Below are 17,119 nucleotides of genomic sequence, written 5' to 3'. Positions count from 1 at the left end.
TGTAAATGGCGGGCCAACTAAATAGTGATCCCTACGGACTAAGACTGGGATGTTATTAAAGTTCATGTGCGTGTACTTTTGGCAAAATAGAGTGTGTGAGTGTGTGTGAGTGTGTGAGTGTGAGTGTGAGTGTGAGTGTGAGTGTGAGTGTGAGTGTGTGTGTGTGTTATATATATAAAAAACACATGGTGCCACACCACAATGCGGTTCCCTGAGGCTGCCCTGCAGGTGCATTTTTGACTTGGTGTCAGCATTTGAATTAGTATCAGACTCTTGTAATCCCTTTACAGGACTAGAAGTAACACAAGAATCATGCTGATAGAGAGCAGAGCGGCAGAGGGATGAGCTCATTATTGTGCTGCTTGTCTTTCACTGTCCAGTCACAAGCTGGGGGAGGGTCCATGACAGCTGAAGAGAGTAAGTTATATGATGCTGGCTGTCATTCACCTGTAAGTCCAAGGATCTAGCAGAAAAGTACTGCAGGTGACAGCTCTGGATTGTAGGTGTGTATTGCAGTAACAGATGTTTTTTAAATTTCATCTTTTAATAAGCTATTCAGTTCTGCTTTAATGACGTACCTTAACATGGAAACACTCCTGTCCGTAGCCATCCAACTGCTGCACTTCCTGTATGTACAAAACCTCAGCTTCCTCCGGTCTCATCCCACTACAGTGAAAACAAACGTGGCAGTGTCATCCCACATACAAAACAATAAGACCGTGCACAAGCAGGACAATAAATATTTGACTATTTCATCCTGACTACAAGTATTCTCTCCTGTCACAACAGATGGCTCCTCCAAATCTGGACTATTGTGCAGCCACAAAGAACAACTGCATGCAGACTGGAATATAAAATAACTGAATCTTATAGAGAATGGCAGCAGAGCTCTCAGCACACAAATAAAAACAGAATTAAGTTAATGTGTTACTTCAAAAGTCATGAAATCTTATCTCAAGATCAGCTAGTCTACATTCCTCAAATCTGTCTTTATTAGAGAGATGAGCTTCGGGTTGAACATGGGTTTGGGGTTCAGCAAACAACCAAACTAAATAGGGTGATCAGCCAAGCCAAACCTCCGGGATGCCTGCAGCTGAAACATTTGGCATTTGTATCAGCTTTCCAATCAGGCTGGTGGTCAGGAAGCCTGTCTAGCCAATTCAGCTGTCAGCTGGAGATTCCCAGGTGAATGTAAACAAAGGGGTGGGAATGATGACTGATATGTAAAAAAGGATGATGTGTGGGTTCCCCCAATATTCATTTAAGACCTTTAACCAAGTATGCAGACTAGCTTGTCACGGAATGACAGCTCCCTGCAGCTCAATGTAAACAAAGGGTGGGTTGTCCTGGTGACACCATTAATCAAATATGAACATGACCATATTTGGTCAGGAACATCACAAGGCATCCCGAGTGATATCATTGACCAAATGCAGTCATGTTCATATTTAGTCAATGTTGTCACCTGGGACACCCACCCCTTTGTTTACAATCAGCTGTCAGCTAGGGGTGGTTATCCATGGTGAGCAGTCATCGAGGGCAGATCACGTTGGCGTGTTTCTTCTTTCAACAGGTCAGCAGATGCCCTTGTGCTTGATGTGGATTTACATTGCTGAACGAGGTGACTGATGATGGACTTACAGACGTAGACCACTAACCCTTACTCATTCTTGTAGGAGGGGGAAAGGGGAGGGAGGACATCTGAGAACTCCCTTTTAAAGGGGGCTTCCATAGTCCAATAAGCGCCCTGCTCACAGGCCCCTACAACCACCAGGTCAGGGTTGTGGGAAAGAGGCCCTCATACTCATCAACATGGGGACAAGGTGCTTTGCTGGGGAGGCCCACCATCAACGTACCCTCTCCATGTTGAGGATATGTGGTGTGGTATGGTTTCCAGAAACCTGTCCTGCATTTGTATTCTTGGAAAAGGATCTGTTAAAGATTCTGTGGGGGCCACCACACTTTTTTCTCTTGTTTTTTGTAGGGGGGTTCCCCCTAGACATCCATACAGACCCACATCAAGGCTAGGGTCTGGCATGCATTTATAGAGGAAACCCCATGTCATTTTTTAATTTATTTATTTTTTTCCACACTGGGTCCCCATTAACATCTATACAAGGTGCTCATCTAGGATAAAGATCTCGTAAAAAAAAGGGGAATCCCCAGCAGCTTTATTTACAAACAGAATAAAGCGCTCATGAGATGTAATTTACTGGCATTTTCTTTTCTTTGTAAATGCCAATTGGCTGTAGTAGGCTGTATACATCGTACAGATGTGCAATTTCACAAGCAGGTTCAGGGCATCCCCAAACTATGATGTTTAAAGGAATTTTGCATGTTTCACATACTTAAAGCAGGATTAGAATCCCTTATCCCCATCATATGGCATTTTTTTAACTTTTTTTTTACATGTTCCCCAAGGTATTTACCAGCTTCCCATGCCCTTTGACAATCCCTAACCTATTAGCCTAGAAAATAGCCAAAAGGGATTTTTAGGAGTCAGCTCCACTGACTTCAAAGGGGTTCAGATTTGGCACCCTAACTAAGCTAAAGTTTACCAAACCCAGGTACATTTGGCCCATCACTATTCCTTACATTGATTTCACACAAGGCAGCAGAAAACTTGCAAAGTACAGAGTGTGTCTGTACTTTGCCCGTACAAGACTAAAAAACAGGTTCACAATACCGACCCTCTCCCTGCAGCATGTACTTACCTTACAGCTTTGTGCTCCAGAGCCACTTTTAGCAGCAGTTCTTCCAGTAAGGTGGCATCCTGGGTCCAGCCCTGTGGTGAGACAAAGCATGACCCCATCATCATATAACGTGAAACTTCCAGGCACTCAAACATGATACATACTGTATATAAAAAGAATGATTTTATCTAAGAACAGAGTATGCAAAAATTATTTTTGTTTACAAAGTTTTTATTGAGGGATAGACAACAAAAACAGCACCACTTCACTTCATACATCAAGAAGAATGCACATAAGTAAAAAAACAGTATTATAAAACAGAATCATAGAAAAATAAAGTTCGAGTACATGAATGAGGTATACAGTAAGATATGAAGAACAACTCTATGATAACCCAACAAACTAACAATAAATGCCGAAATATCTTCCAACCATCCCATTTTATGTTGAATAATTGCATCCCATTTAGCAATGTATATTGTATACGTTCCATAAACATAATCATATCAACTCTCCGCAAAACAGAGGACAAAGGCACTACTGGTGACTTCCAATGAAGGGCAATGGTCCATTGGGTAGAGATACGGGTCGTATGAATTAGCCTCATTAAATTGGCTGGGACCCTTGAAATGGGAGCTCCCAATAAACAAATTTGTTGGAGTATCGGCCAAAGTCGAGGCCACCTCAGAAACTCTACGCCAGATCAAAGAAAGACCAGGGCAAGCCCAAAACATGCACAAGGGTACCAGCAAGGCCGCAACCCCTAAAACAGAGGTGAGACGTTCCTGAAAACATGATATGTAGCCTAGAGGGTGTATAATACCAACGAACTGAGAGAGACCTAGAGCCCCTACGTATATTATCCACCATGGAATCCCAATCCTCTTCTGAAAATGTAATACCACAATCAGCCTCCCATTTCGGTCTATATAAGGGGTGTGTGGAAAAGATGGCATTCAAAAAGGAGCAATATAAATCCGAAATAAGACCCCTACCCCTGGGAGAGTCACGACTGATACGTTCAAAATAAGTGATCGGGGGACAAAAGGTGTCAATGCAAAATGGGAACTAAAAAGTGTCTTAATTGCTGATCTCAATAATATTCTTGAAGCGGAATGTCGAAAAGCATCCGTAACATATCGAAGGAAATGTAAGTCCCACCCCTCTGAAAATCTGTTAAAATAATAAGTGTGCGATCATACCACCAGTGAAAAGCTTGCGGAGATGAAAATGCTGTGACAAAGCTTGTTCAAAAATTCAAAAAGGGATCCCCCACAGTGTCATAAATATATCAACTCTCGCTGCTATACTCACCAGACCCCTGGCTATGCCCCCTGCAGACTCACTGATTCAGCAATGTGGCGTCACTATTCTTTCAGGTTGGATGAAGCCCAGTGTCATTCAATCCAGTTCCTGTGAGCCGAGAGTGTCAAGGCTCTGCACCCCCACAGGATGAAAGCTGCACACAGTGACGACATGCCATACATGGTGTTGCTCTCTACTCAATCTGGGGACTCCCCAAGACCGAAAACAGGAATATACATACTTTGATTTTGTTTTGTAAATGTTATCAGGCAGGGCGCAACAAATCCCAGGTGCCAGGTCGACTAGAAATTGCTTCCTGGCACCTGGGCTTTTGTCAGCCATCTGCTGTCAGGCACCAGGATGTCGCTCTCTGATCTAGAGATTTGGCCCCCACCCCGGTGTATACCCTCTCAGGTAATCCGCTCTGAGTGCTAGTTTGGCAGAGCATTCTGATAACGCCCCCACCGCGCTGCACTCCAGCTGGACCACATAGAACTGCACAGACGACCAGCCAATTTCAATTTCCTAAAACACAGGCAGGAGGGGACATCGCAATCATGTGACTGCCGGACCTCCTGCTCGATCTGAAATTGGAGTGTAGGAAAGTGTGCAGGGAGGGATGGCGGAGGAGAGAGGCTCTACAATACAGGTGTCAAACTGGCAGCCCTCCAGCTGTTGCGAAACTACAAATCCCATGAGGCATTGCAAGATTGACAGTTACAAGCATGACTCCCAAAGGCAGAGGCATGATGGGACTTGTAGTTTCACAACAGCTGGAGGGCTGCCAGTTTGACACTCCTGCTCTACAAGGATGCAGGTGTGTCAGTTTCTTTCCTCTTTTATTATGTGCCTGTTCTCTCCCTTCCATCCCTAATTCCTGCAATCTGAATTCTTAAGTGCTGTATTCTGAACATCCTTCCTACTGAAGTGTCTCCTTCCTTTCTCTTTCATCTCATGTCTCTCTTTTTCTACCTTTCATCTCGTGTCTCTCTCTCTTTCTGCTTTTCATCTCATGTGTCTCTCTCTTTCTGCTTTTCATCTCGTGTGTCTCTCTCTTTCCACCTTTCATCTCGTGTGTCTCTCTCTTTCCACCTTTCATCTCGTGTCTCTCTCTCTTTCCAACTTTCATCTCGTGTGTCTCTCTCTTACTGCCTCTCATCTCATGTGTCTCTCTCTTTCCACCATTCATCTCGTGTGTCTCTCTCTTTCCACCTTTCATCCCATGTGTCTCTCTCTTTCCACCTTTCATCTCGTGTGTCTCTTTCCATCTCATGTGTCTCTCTTTCCGCCTCTCATCTCATATGCATTTCTTTCTCGCAGTTCTGAGTTCCGGGCAGCGGATTTAAAAAACTGGCTCCTAACTTTTTTTAGTTGGCTCCTATACTCAATGCAAATTTGTCAGGCCATGTTGTAGGGGGTGCTCCGAGGTGGATGGGGAGACAAAATATGACCCAAGCCAGACGTTGGGCATTAAAGCTGAAATCCAGGGATCGTTTTGGCACCTAAAAGGCAAACCCTAACTAGCCTTAAAACTGCCCCCCCCCCTCCTGTCTATGCTAAATAACCTGTGTTAGAAAGATGCACATACTTACCTATTTTCAGCCTGCTCTGGTCATGTGATCCAGCTCCCCTGTATCAGTAACTAGTGACTGCAGGGGACAGGAGGGAGCACAGACAATAGATGGTCCATGGAAAGCCTTTGGGTGATGCCACTGCTCCAGGCTTTACTAGCTGTTGTCAGAGCACTCTCTCCTCTCCCCTGCAGCTGCCGCTAGCAGACACAGGGGAGATCCCGTGACCAGACCAAAGCAGGCTAAAAAAGGTATATATATATATATATATATATATATCTATATATATATATATCTATATATCTATATATCTTTCTTCCACAGGTTAGTCAGCATGAGTGTTAGGAGGGGGGGAGGGGGGACAGTGTTAAGGCTTATGTTTGGGCTGGAATTCCACTTTAAAGTAGATGTAATCTCTAGCTAAACAGAATTTAGTGTATCCTAGACAAAAGTCATTTTTTGTGTAAACGATTTGTTTTCATCTTTATTTTTTTGTCCTTTTTGAATCGAAGTGATGCCACTCTCCTCCAGCCTCTTTCAGACACTTCGGGGGAGATTTACTAAAACTGGAACACTCAAAATCTGGTGCAGACATGCATGGTCGCCAATCAGCTTTTAACCTCAACTTATTCAGTTAAGCTTTGGCAATAAAATCTAGAAGCTGATTGGTTTCTGTGCAGAAGTGAGTCTGATTTTGCACTCTCCAGCTTTAGTAAATAAACCCCTTCCTGTCTACATGTGGTTGAATGGCAGCTGTAAATGATTATGCTGGACCAGCTTACTGATATGTTGGTCGCTGGTCCATGCCTGAGCAATGTGTGTCAGCATAGCTTCTTCTGGTCTCCACCAGGAGCACATGTGACAGGGTGACAACACAGAAGAATAACTGGGAGAGTTGTCACCCCACAGCAGACAGGCATCACCAGGGTTTTTTTTTTTTATAAATTTACTTTATTGATTTTCAAAATGCTTACAACAAACAGAGTTGCATAAATTGTGAAATAAACAGTAAAGAACAAAGAAAGAGGCTCATCGATGAGAGGTATATAGGTACATACAATGTCAGTACATAACAGTGAATTAGCCATTATGTTCAGACAATTGAGTAGGTAAATCAGAAATGAAAAGATCCCACGGCTCCCAAACTGCCTCAGCCAGAGTTTTTTTAATGACAGATATAGACCTAGTAAAGACTTTTAAAATGACATATAACAAGCTTACATAAGAATGGAGCAGAGATCTTCTTCAAACTGCAAAAAAACTTTAATCTGGTCACTAAGAGTCTTAGCGGCAATATGATAACTTCCTACTGCGTTCCCAAGAGTCAAAGTGTCATCACTGAGATGAGACACAGAAGATGAGACAATTTCTGAAAAGTTCAATCAGTTGTGGTTTGTGCAACTTTAAAAAAAAATTGGAATTTCCAAACTGGAGGTCCCAGTGGAGGCTATGGAAATCCAAAGCAGACTCCAAAAAGTGTACATGACAGATCGCAAAATGATGCAAGATTGTGTGGAATGGTTTGGGAGGCTCCTGGCAGCCTGATGATATGATGGGGTCACCAAACAGCCTGAGTCACTTCCTTCAAATGCAGGAGATAGAAAGGTGCCACCTGATGGGGATGACCATCAAGCTAAAGATGCCCAGACAATAGCTGAAGCAGAAAGATTGCAGAAAGAGCCGCTAAAGCAGCCTTTGATTCATTTCCCCAGAATCGTTTTGGAAATTCAAACCACCAATAGGAGCACTGATATTCAGGCTCAGCCATGTAAATCTATGAAAGGTAACTTGACTTTAAAGCTGAACTCCATCCTTCATTTTAGTCTTGGACGTCTGTACAGGCTCCTCTCCTGTAGTAGAAATGCTTACTCATGTACATTAGAAGCTGGAACAAGACAGATAGAGCCCAACTCATGTCCTAGCTGGAAAACATCAAGCATCATTAAGCGCTTTCCTCCTCAGCCTGGCTGTCTCTGGTTCGCCCCTTTCGATTGTTCATCTTCATTCCTTTCAATCATGGAGGCCTAGCTTCACATGTGGGCAGCCTGTCGAGAAACACCCACTCCTCCAGACATCCACCTATCAGCCCATTGCCTGTATCAGGGTTGAGGGGTCTCATGCCTAATACACACCATGAAAATTGGATGAATGGTCGTTCGTGGTTTTTTGCATTGTATTCTCAGATCAAATACGAGAGTTCTACTACGCATACAAATGTTCTCATACGATCCAGTACAGTACAACTTCCCATGTGCATAGCAACATACCAGCGTGTAATCGGAAGTGATGTCATGTACATGTGACTCCTCTGTTTGTCATGCCTGTATATACCTGTCCGGAATGTCACCGTGTATTCGTACATTAGTCTTCACAAGTAGATTCGTTCTCCCCACATCCTGAAAATGATTTATTTTTTGTATTTAGGAGCATTTTCGTTGCATACAAATATTGCTTTCATTGCCCTCTTTCCTTCCAGGTCGTTCACGTTTCTGATCATTTGTAGTCTTGGTAATTTTTTGCGGACAAATACTGTACTGATTAAAAAAAAATCGTTTGTTCTATTTTACATGAAAAAATGCCATGCTTGTCCCTTTGGATAATTTCACATGAGCTGTCATGATCGGCTCTCGAAAGCTGTGTAATAGATTTTTGCGCAATCGCTCCAAATGCATTTTTTCATCAGATTTTTTCACTGTGTGTAATAGACGTTAGCAGAAGTACTTGGGCAGGGTGTTGTCATGTTTTCAGGAAGCAATGGTACTGGCTCCTCCCACCAGCCCTGATCAGCCTGCACTGCACAGAGAAGCACAGAGATCCAGTGATGATATTATTGGGTCTAAAATAACGTATGTAATAAAAAGAGAAAGGTTTTATTTAAAACAATAATAAACTGAGCAAAATCCTCTCTTGTATTAAAAGAGGTATAGACTCCAGAGAGAGAGATATCATATTACCCCGGTACAAATCAGTTATACCTCATCTGGAATATGCAGCTCAGTTTTGGGCACCAATTCACAAAAGGAACAATGGGGAACTGGAGAAAGTGCAGAGAAGGGCAACCAAACTGATAAGAGGCATGGAGGAGATCAGCTATGAGGAAAGATTAGAGGAACTGAATTTATACTCTCTTCAGAAGAGGAGATTAAGGGGGATATGATCAACATGTATAAATACATCAGTGGTTCATATAGTGAACTCGGTGTAGAGCTATTCACCCTGAGGTCATCACAGAGGACAAGGGGGCACTCTTTACGTCTGGAGGAAAAGAAATGTAATCTCCAAACACAGAAAGGTTTCTTCACAGTAAGGGCTGTGAAAATGTGGAATAGACTCCCTCAAGAGTTGGTTCTGGCCAGCTCAGTGGATTGCTTTAAAAAAAAAAAGGCCTGGATTCTTTCCTAGATACACAGAATATAACTGGATACTAACATTTATAGGTAAAGTTGATCCAGGGAATATCCGATTGCCTCTCGGGGGATCAGGAAGAAGTTTTTTCCCCAGCAGGAGCAAATTGGATCATGCTTTGCTGGTTTTTTTTTTTTGCCTTCCTCTGGATTGAGTGTGGGTATAGGATTATAACTTTTTTTTTTTTTTTTTTTAATGTTGAACTGGATGGACTTTTGACTTTTTTCAGTCAGACTATGTAAGTTAGTGAGGAAAGAAAGGAGGGCAAGGGAAGGAAAAATAAAAATAAACTAATGAGGTTGTAAACCCTCACATATACCCAGTGAAGTGACTGGCCCCAGATGATATACAGAGACAAAACAAATTCTCCTACATAAATTGTAGCTGTTTATCTGTAGTCTTCACTTCTGTACAGCCATTCAAAGTTTAGAATTTATAAAGCTTATCTGACCTTCCAGAAAATAGGGTGTGGAGAGCTGAAAGTGGTTCTAAAGCCTGAAAATTTTTACCTTAACGCATTCCTTCATTAGGGTAAAAAAATGTTTAGGCATCTTTATTGGACCCTCACCCACCCTGATACTTACCTGAGCCCTCATTCGATCCAGCGCTGTGCGTGTCTGTAGCTCCTCCCCACCTCAATTTCCAAGTCTCACAGGCTTTGCTGAGGCAACAGGAGCCATTGGCTCCCATTGCTGTCAATCAAAGACCATCACGATGGAGTGGGAGGTGGGGCTAAGTTCTGTGGTCTGTGTCAATGGATGCAGCAGCAGGGTTTGAGGAGCGAGCCTGCAGGAGTGCCCCCATGGGAAGTGGCTTATTATTGGGGGCACTAGCCAGAGAGGAGGAGACAGGTGCGCCACCGGGGGACCTGAGAATAGGAGGTTAGGGGCCACTCTGTGCAATTCTATTGTAAGTAGAGACACGTTTCATATTTAAAGAACAATAAAAAAATTTCTTTACAAACACTTGAAATTACACACTGAAGGGCTGAAGTGTGGATAGCTCTGACAGCTGACTGGAGGGAAAGGAAACAAGCCCCTTCACACAGCACACAGGAACAGACCTGAGACTGTCAATCACATGCTGTGTGCAGGAGACCGGCCTTCATGTTGCTTTTATGTGATTTTAGGTCTTTGTGTATTCTCATACTGAGGTGATGGTGAACCAGGGTATTTACCCTATTGTCTAACTATTGTGTAATAAAGCATCATTTTTGGGAATTATTCCGAGTATCGCATTCTGTCCATGATGTAACCACTTTTCTGTGAATTTCTTTTTCACAACCCCTCTTTTTTGTATTCATGCTTTTTGGTTACTGGGCAGAAACCATATATTGGGTGATACAGCATATTTATGAACCTCTACCCTCTCTTATTCTTTGTGTGCAGGAGCTCCCTCCCCCTCACCTTTTTTCTCTTGGTATCAGGAAAACTTGTCAGAATTGATTCATGCTACTAGACGAGGAACGAAGCAGCGGACAGAAATCCTACCTAGTGCTCAAGATTGAGACAAGCACACACTATAGAGGGATATGCTTTGTTCATATTTCATGACTGAGGTTTACAATCACTTTAACGTCATCCAGAATGCAGGATCAGTCATCAGCCTATAAAGACAACACATGTGTTCAGCAGATTAATCTGATCTGCGATAGTACTGCAAGTTCCAGCACAACTACTGGATTCAAACCAGAAACAAAAGTATCAATCTCATAAACCCCGTCTGCTCTTCTACCAATAAACACACCTCCGCTCCGATCGCCTTCAATACACATCTGAAGCTCTGCCAAACGTAGCTGACAGATTGAGCAATAAAGCACAGAGGGAATGTAACATAACGAGACCACAGTGTGACAGAAGGCTTCGGAAAACAGAGCCCGGGGCGATGGGTATTGTGCTCAGCAATCCTCTCCAGCCCTTCCCCTGAGGGATCGCACACAGTATTTGTGGCTGTCACACAAGTATGTGGAGGGAGAGGGATCAGAGCGATAAGCAGAAAGGATACAAGTCTGTACAACTGTCACATGCACAACGCAACTCCACCAAAACTTTCATGCAAACTTCTGGAGAGCTGCGCCTTTCATCAATGCTGCTGTGTTTACTTTCCGTCAACATCACAAAGAAACAAAGAAAACACCAAAGGTGTCTGCAAACAGAGCGATTACTTATACAAACGGCGCTCTGTTCTAGGAAAGTGGACCTGTCAGGAAATTTACATTCCTGGCATGTCACAATATACAGCAACAGTACACAGTAGGTTCCACAAATGAATAAAAACAATCCTTAAAACTGAACTCCAGGATCAGCAGATATTGTCAAAATAGAAGAGTTATGCGTATTTTTCCTTCAATCTTGGTGTGCTTTGTGTATTTCTTCCATATCTGTGCAGTAATCCAGTGGGAGACTCTCTCTCTGTGCACCAGCTTCCTATAGTAAAGACCAGTCACTGCTGCTCTCTGTACTTGTGCAGGGTGACTGGTCTGGTCTCCGCCCTCCTGTAGTTTCCTGCAGGCAGTCTGTAGTGGGTGGAGCCTGCTGAATCCCTCCCACAGCTCTGCTCTCTGTACTTGTGCAGGGTGACTGGTCTGGTCTCCGCCCCTCCTGTACTTTCCTGCAGGCAGTCTGTAGTTGGTGGAGCCTGCTGAATCCCTCCCACAGCTCTGCTCTCTGTACTTGTGCAGGGTGACTGGTCTGGTCTCCGCCCCTCCTGTACTTTCCTGCAGGCAGTCTGTAGTTGGTGGAGCCTGCTGAATCCCTCCCACAGCTCTGCTCTCTGTACTTGTGCAGGGTGACTGGTCTGGTCTCTGCCCTCCTGTAGTTTCCTGCAGGCAGTCTGTAGTGGGTGGAGCCTGCTGAATCCCTCCCACAGCTCTGCTCTCTGTACTTGTGCAGGGTGACTGGTCTGGTCTCCGCCCTCCTGTAGTTTCCTGCAGGCAGTCTGTAGTGGGTGGAGCCTGCTGAATCCCTCCCACAGCTCTGCTCTCTGTACTTGTGCAGGGTGACTGGTCTGGTCTCCGCCCCTCCTGTAGTATCCTGCAGGCAGTCTGTAGTGGGTGGAGCCTGCTGAATCCCTCCCACAGCTCTGCTCTCTGTACTTGTGCAGGGTGACTGGTCTGGTCTCCGCCCCTCCTGTACTTTCCTGCAGGCAGTCTGTAGTTGGTGGAGCCTGCTGAATCCCTCCCACAGCTCTGCTCTCTGTACTTGTGCAGGGTGACTGGTCTGGTCTCCGCCCCTCCTGTACTTTCCTGCAGGCAGTCTGTAGTTGGTGGAGCCTGCTGAATCCCTCCCACAGCTCTGCTCTCTGTACTTGTGCAGGGTGACTGGTCTGGTCTCCGCCCCTCCTGTAGTATCCTGCAGGCAGTCTGTAGTGGGTGGAGCCTGCTGAATCCCTCCCACAGCTCTGCTCTCTGTACTTGTGCAGGGTGACTGGTCTGGTCTCCGCCCCTCCTGTAGTATCCTGCAGGCAGTCTGTAGTGGGTGGAGCCTGCTGAATCCCTCCCACAGCTCTGCTCTCTGTACTTGTGCAGGGTGACTGGTCTGGTCTCCGCCCCTCCTGTAGTATCCTGCAGGCAGTCTGTAGTGGGTGGAGCCTGCTGAATCCCTCCCACAGCTCTGCTCTCTGTTCAGGCTATGTACACCATAGTGATTACGTTACTGCTACTTTTACAAAATAAAAACTATATTTTCAAAAGCATTTGGTGCAAACAAAGTGGATTTATAGCCTTTGTGACTAATGAGAATAACTGAAATAAAAAAGTTTTCCTGCCCAGAGTTCAGCTTTAACCACTTCCCACCAAGGCATTTTGTTTTGCTAAAAAATTACTTAGAACCCCAAAACATTATACAATTAGAGAATAAAAGAATACAATAGTGTGGGTGTTGCAATTATTTATGAAACAGGAGAACCCAAGAGGGTGGCAGAAGGTGGCTGCAGCCATGGCCCTAGTATAACTACTTCAGCCCAAGGACATACATCCTACGGGTGGGAAGTAGTTAAAGTGATACTAACCCAGGACCCTGCATTCACTATATCTGTTCTCCCACAGTACACACAACATGGAAATGCAATTATTTTAGTAAATATAAACTGCTAAATACCTTTTCTCATCAGCAGTTAGAGCAGTCTTGTGACTTCAGGTGAACACTGGTTAAAACTTGTAGGAGGAGTTTTCTTTCTGCTCTAGGAGGATGTGAAACCCCTGACCCTCTGTCTGGACAGCGCTGATTGGCCCTGTGCTGATCAAATGCACCCTCCCACAAACAAAAAAAACTCTCTAGCAATACACACCAAACTGAGCATATGACCACGGGTTCAGTCTGTATCAGGTGGTCATTTCAACAAGAGGACGGACAAAGAAGAAAAGATCAAACAGCCTTTTTACACAATGTAGATGATTAACCCCTTAGGTTCCACAGTGAGTATAACAAGCATGCTTTACTGCATATACAGACTGATTTTACTGCTGTGGGTGTAACACTTTAAGCTCTGGTCCAGTCACTTAAAGTCCAACTCCAGGAAACTTAAAAATGATCGTTTAGGTCTAGGGGACATAGAAAAGAAAATCAACGTACTCGATCTTCTGGGATCCTATACCCTGTATCAACTTCTGCTCCATGCTCCAGTGGTCTAAGGTCCTGACATCATCCAGACCAATGCAGGGTGCATGGTCATACATTGGACATGATGATGCCAAGGAACAGTCCATTGCCGAAGCATGGTGGGGAGTGAGGTTTGGAGCCATATGCTGGGGGAGCGGAGGATCAGGAGAGTTAAAGTGCTTCTCCTCTAACCTAGACTAAACAGGCAGTTAACCCATAGGGCACAGTCCCATTGCAAGGAATAATCTTTACATATCCCAAAGTTCGGCTTTAACCTAGGCTGAGAGGATGCAATCAGTCTGCTGCAGGCAGGAGGAAGCATTTCCTCACTCTCCTTTCCCCCAGTGCTCAGACTGCAATAGTGTAACATTGTAGCAAGTCATAAGGCGAGAAGCTGTAGCAGGGCCAATCTGTGTCATTTGTTAACACATCCAAGGACAGCACAATCACCAGTATTCAGTGGTGTAAATATAACCACAGCCATTAGGGGGGCTGCTGCGGCAATTTAAACAAGTGTAGTTAAAAGTGCCACTGACCACCAATGACTGTGGGATCATTTTTTAAAAGGTACAGAAATGAAAGGTAAATGTAAGCAAACTCCAAATTTGTGGTTTTATTTCCTTTTTCAATACATAATAAAAACATGGCTATTAAATACCACTAACAGAAAGAAAAAAAAGTTCTGTTTGTTAGAACCTCTGTCTTGTACTTTCTGAGTAATTGTCAGTCAAACTATCACATCACTGAAAACTGGCCTGTTAAGGCAGAGTTATATACATGCTAGTGATCAAATTTTTAAAGCAGTATTAAACCAAAAGGCAAACATATTGCAGTTCACCATTTGATGAATGCATTTGTTTTCTTTTTTTCTTTCTTCTATTTATCTGGTGATCTGACCAATAAGTCTGCTGTTTTTCAAATGAACAAGCTGTCTTGCAGATGTATCAAGTTACAGGGATAAGACAAACCATTCAACGCTGACAGGGGTGATTACCATGATCAACTTTTATTTATTTCTGAAAAACCTTTATCCCAAAAGGAAAAAAAAAAAATGTGGTAACTGCCTATAAAGCATGAGCTGGAGATTGGCTTCAATTTGTTAGTGTATATAGTATACTTCAATTTGTTAGTGTATTTGTTAGTGCTAGTACATCTAACACTCCCTGCCCCCCAGACTGACAATGCTGTTGTCTCTGGATGAATGACCCCCTGTAGTCATTCATCCAAAGTGGGGGCACTCAAATATAGGAGGTGTTTTACTGGCCAGATCATCAGGTGAAACCAGAGGGAAAACTATAAAAAAAAGAAAACTAATGCAGCCACCACATCTACTGATTAGTAAGCTGCAATTTATTACATTTTTGGCTTTGGGTATAGTACCACTTTATAGTTGAAGCTGCTAAATGCAGTAATTTAAATTCAAGGCTAAGCTCCACTACACCCCGCCAGCCCCTGAGGATCTGTTTCAGCAGCTAATTGGCTATCAGGTGGCTCCACCCTCTTGGAACGGCTAAAGTAGTTAAAGTGGACAAAGCTACAAAACAAATTCACAAATGAGAAGGATTATCCAAATCTCTTTGCCAGAGACCTGTTACTGGTTCGAGACTGGTCACCTGGATAAACTAGAGATGGGAGATGCAAACATGTTTTGTTGCTATAGTCTGCAAAAACTATAGATCAGAGGAGATGCAGGACAAACAGTCCTGGAAACAGATCAAGCTGTCAGCCCTGGCACCATTCTTTAGACATGTATTCTAGTCCTGTGCTGTGAAAATCCTGTAAAGTCTTTGTATGAACTTCCTGTGGACATATGTATGGTCAAGCAGCAGGTGAAGATTACAGTTTTATTGCAGTGACTACAGCAGAATTTGCGAATGTTATACTGTGCATAGCCATAGGTCCTGTTAGCCTAACTCAAGAGCATGCAGGAGACAGTGACAACACATTAGCTGAACTGAATAAGTGTTGTCACCCTAGGACAGGAAGTGTCTGTGGATACTCTTTACTGATATGATGTAACTGAAAGCAAGACATTTAAAAAAAATTAATTGTTTGCATTACAGGAACAAATGCAACAGATTTGGTTTAAGTGCTTAGAAGCACTTTAGTTTTTTATGTTCACCAACTCTTGCTCCACTAATTGACAAGAGGAGACTCCCTTTAAAGCGGAGTTCCATCCAAAAGTAGAAGTTCCGCTTGTTTGACTCCTCCCCCCTCCACCGCTATATTTGTCACCTTTTGGGGAGAGCGGGTACCTGGTTTTGACAGGCACCCGCTCCCACTTCCAGCTCAGTTTGCCACGGCAAACTGAGCCGGAAGTTCGGCCCTCTCCTTCCTTACGCAGTCTCCTGGGACCTTTCACAGGTCCCAGAAGACAGCTGGACCAATCAGGAGACGCAGCGCGAATCGCGCATGCACAGTGGGCGCCCAGCTATGAAGCCGCAAGCTGTCACAGCCTGGTTCCAACAGATGAGATGCCGGGGCCGTGGAGGAGAGAAGGGACGGTGCGGGTGAGCACATTGCTGGACCCTGGGACAGGTGTGTGTTTATTAAGTCAGCAGATACAGTTTTTGTATCTGCTGACTTTTAATAAACACAAAAACGGCTGGAACTCAGTTTTAATTTTCATTAAAAATGAAATACTTATCCTATTTATTAAAAATAGAAGTATTTGTTTTAAATCAAGCCTGAATCAAAAAGTTTAGTTCCATGCCAAGGAGGTGATCTTTGAAGTTGCTTTCAGCAAAATGTCATACTCGATCAAAATAATTTCTGAAAGATAAACATCAAGAATAGGTTGCAAATGGCGCAGCTAAATAAACCTCCCCTTATCTGCCTGAGATGATCTAAGGATCCAGGCAGCACGAGCTGATCACGCATCAGTGGTTTGAACATGTTCCACATTCTTCGGCATATTTATCATGTCAACCAAAAATAAGGTTCCATAAGAACAGAGAACTCATCAAAGTCTTTTATTACAAAGCTCTCTGATAAACACACCATGGAGAGCCTCATAAAATAAATTTTTTTTAAAAAAATTAAAAAACTCTGGGGACTTCTCATAGTAATAGACCAGTGTGATTGGGCTATGGAAGAAGTGGACTCGCGTACCCCATACTAGTCTCAAGGCATGAAACAGTTATGCCATTGTTCCCCTAGAACTAGTATATATTGGCACACCAGTTGGGGAATGGATTCTATTACAGCTAAATCACACAGCTGATTTGTTTAATGATGGATTGCTTTACTAATAAAGTGAAACTCTTTATGGCTTGGCTACATTTTATTCAAATTATTTGGTTTATACAGTTTTTAATGTTATATTTTTTCCAGAAAAAAAAAAAAAAAAACACATAAAAATTCTGAAACCAAACACACACGTGACAGCCACAAGGTATGACCACTGACAGGTAAAGTGATGAATGACATTTATTATCTCATTAAATGGCACCTGAAAGTAGGTGGGATATATTAGGCAGCAAGTGAAAATGTTGTCGCTGAAGTTGATTTGTTGAAAGCCAAAAAACGGGCAAGCTTGAGCATTTGA

General features: G+C 43.5%; 1 protein-coding gene across 1 annotated transcript in view; it reads right to left on the bottom strand.

Annotated features, from left to right (window-relative positions):
• The window catches only part of PTPN14 (protein tyrosine phosphatase non-receptor type 14), a 163,255-nt gene that overhangs the window by 45,659 nt on the left and 100,477 nt on the right, over positions 1 to 17,119 (bottom strand). Inside the window, exons 6-7 of the mRNA XM_089684817.1 lie at positions 2,715 to 2,785; positions 579 to 666 (exon numbers count right to left, since the gene is read on the bottom strand). Coding sequence (XP_089540943.1) covers positions 579 to 666; positions 2,715 to 2,785 — 159 coding nt within the window. The remainder of the gene's footprint in view (positions 1 to 578; positions 667 to 2,714; positions 2,786 to 17,119) is intronic.

This window comes from Staurois parvus, unplaced genomic scaffold (assembly GCF_062004578.1).
Source record: "Staurois parvus isolate SC_StPar_1 unplaced genomic scaffold, SC_StPar_1.0 ptg000357l, whole genome shotgun sequence".
NCBI classification, from domain to species: domain Eukaryota; kingdom Metazoa; phylum Chordata; class Amphibia; order Anura; family Ranidae; genus Staurois; species Staurois parvus.
This window is presented reverse-complemented; position numbering and strand designations above follow the sequence as displayed.